Source organism: Pistacia vera, unplaced genomic scaffold (genome assembly GCF_008641045.1).
Source record: "Pistacia vera cultivar Batoury unplaced genomic scaffold, PisVer_v2 Contig123, whole genome shotgun sequence".
In the NCBI taxonomy this organism is placed as follows: domain Eukaryota; kingdom Viridiplantae; phylum Streptophyta; class Magnoliopsida; order Sapindales; family Anacardiaceae; genus Pistacia; species Pistacia vera.
This window is the reverse complement of record NW_022195282.1, coordinates 1,140,276-1,142,671: the sequence shown is the minus strand read 5'-3', so window position 1 is coordinate 1,142,671 and position 2,396 is coordinate 1,140,276. Positions and strand designations below refer to the sequence as shown.

The following is a 2,396-nucleotide window of genomic DNA, read 5'->3' as shown; positions in this document are numbered from 1 at the left end:
TTGTAAACGAGAGAGGTGAGACATATTGCAATAATATTGACTCAGCTGAACGTAGTCCACATTTGGAACCAGGGTAAATCGCTCGTGTTATTTTCTTTGTTTACTGTTTGATTTGTTTTACTGTTATATTTTTGTTCCTGTTGTTGCCTCTATTTCGTTCAAATCTCAAATCACAATGCAGCTAACTATTTGATTGAATACATATGTGATATAGAGTTATTGGAAATACATTATATGGTTTGTCATGATTAATCAGACTTCATCTCATCATAAATCTTTTAAATTTTGAAATGAAGATCCACCTTCAACAAGACTCCTCCAGCCATTTCCTTCAGCTTCAATGAATTCGCTTTGATACCTTCATCACTCAGCATTTTTTCACCTTTCTTTGTATTTCTTGCCTTGCTCAGAATCCCATTTTCATCCAGGGTTAAATCTAAACCAATCTCCAAGCTTCACAAATATAATTTCTATTTTGATATTGATCCGCAAAGTAAGGCCAACACGAAATGGACTCCCCATGCTTAATCCTTCCATAGTTGAATTCCATCCGAATGACTTAAGAAACAAGCAACTGAAGAATGAGCTAAGACCTTTCTTGTGCTGCCCATTCAACGATCTTCCCCGGCCGGCATTCTCTCTTTAAAACCATCTGGGAACCGACATGTGATTCATCCACAAGGTCTGATCGAACAACCCACAAAAATGGCAGGCCTAAGGATTCAAGACCGAGCGCCAATTCCTCAAATTGTTGCTGATTTATGGTGTTTGTGCTGCCCAATGCAACATAAATAACTGAACCTATTGCTTGTTTGTCTAGCCACCTTAAGCAGGAAGAGTCCTCTGGAATTAAGCTTCCAGTTGAATTTCCTGAATGATTTCTTGCAAGCAATGGGCCAATGGGGAAGATTTTCGGAACCAAATCACAGTTCGATGAGTCAAGTTCATAGACTGAATTGGAAAGAACCCAGTTGGAAATTCTAACAGTTTCGTCAACACCAGTAAATAATTCTAATAACAGCTTTTCTATACCTGGTACACCAGGACAGCGCCAGGGATATTCGTTACTTTTCCAGGGAAGCGTTTCTTCTGATGGAGAGATCAACTCATTATTCATTAAATTTCCTGCATCAAATTCAATTAATTATAATTACAAAATACAAAACTAACATACAGGCATCAAATTCAATTAATTACATACTTACCATTAGAATCAGTAAGCTTTGTAAAATGAAAGGCAAAGGCCAAAGTGGGTGGTCCGTAAGGAACAAAAGCAGCTCCCGGAATTCCCATCTTGCGGGCAACTTTCAGAGCCCATCCGAGACAAATATCAGCAATAACACAAGTGATCGGCTCACAGGCGCCATCTGATTGGTTCATCTTCTCAATCAACTCCTTTAAATGACCTGGCATAACTCTAAACACACTCTCATTCATCTCAATTGCATCGTTCCGATCATCGCCTTCAAGTCCATCCGGAATCGAAACAAACTTCATCAAGCTCCCCTCCTCAGCTTTCTCCGGCCCTGAAGCCAAGATTTTCGCCTCCATAAATTCCGTGTTAACAAACGTGATCTTGATTCCGTGTTCAGAAATCTTTGTAGCCAATTTCAAAAGAGGTGCAACATGGCCCTGTGCTGGATATGGAATAAGCAGAAAATGAGGTTGACTCCCCATTACAAAGAGCTTTTCTTTTAAACTATAATCGCAACTTATATATATAATATCAGTTCCTTATATTCTGATCTGTTCATCAGAACTCAAGTCTTTGTGATGAAGTAATATATTGACATTTACGGATACCTAAAAGCTGGTAAGATTGACCATTAGCACTAGAATTAGTCTATGCTTTTGACTTTTCCATTACATATTTCTTGACGTTTTCGAAACATTTTTGTCCATTCTCTTGAATTAAAACAAACTTTAGCGGTCAAACTAAAAAAACTCATAGTGGATGAAATTAGAGGGTATTTTTTTTTTTTTTATAATTATTCTTTTCATAAGATTGAAAGACTTTAATTCTTTTAGAAAATTTAAACCTCAAATTACCATTCGACTTTTCAATATTGGGGGTTGGTTTGAAATTTGAATGGATCTATTCGAACTTTGGGTAGGTCTTTGATATGTGTATAATGTGTGTCTATATCTGTGTGTGTGCCTGTGTTTGCGTGGATGTGTGTCTCTTTGTATGTGTGTGCGTCTGTGTGTATATATGCGTGTGCGTGTGTGCATCTAGGGGCGGATCCAGCCCCTTTGAGGCCTACCCTCATATTTTTTTAAAAAAAATTGTTAATATATAGGACCCAAAAAATTACTATTAATATATATACCTAGGCCTAGGGGCGGATCCAACCCCTTTGAGGCACCCACATATATATATATTTTTTTAAAATTGT

The 2,396-nt window shown here is 37.5% G+C and overlaps 1 protein-coding gene across 1 annotated transcript; it reads right to left on the bottom strand.

Annotated features, from left to right (window-relative positions):
- Nucleotides 1–278: 278 nt before the first annotated feature.
- Nucleotides 279–1,750, bottom strand: LOC116116538 (UDP-glycosyltransferase 83A1-like). The gene is made up of 3 exons (XM_031402601.1): nt 1,206–1,750; nt 594–1,125; nt 279–453 (listed from the first exon to the last, which is right to left on the bottom strand). Exons 1-3 carry the CDS (start codon nt 1,675–1,677, stop codon nt 279–281), a joined length of 1,179 nt encoding a protein of 392 aa, XP_031258461.1. The 5' UTR covers nt 1,678–1,750.
- Nucleotides 1,751–2,396: the final 646 nt, after the last annotated feature.

Excerpts from the sequence above, each read along its gene's own strand:
- LOC116116538 (XM_031402601.1), bottom strand. The coding sequence starts at position 1,677 with ATGGGGAGTCAACCTCATTTTCTGCTTATTCCATATCCAGCACAGGGC. Across the intron at positions 1,126-1,205 it reads AAAGCTTACTGATTCTAATG|GAAATTTAATGAATAATGAG; the intron begins GTAAGTATGTAA and ends AATTTGATGCAG. Across the intron at positions 454-593 it reads GAATGGGCAGCACAAGAAAG|CTTGGAGATTGGTTTAGATT; the intron begins GTCTTAGCTCAT and ends ATATTTGTGAAG.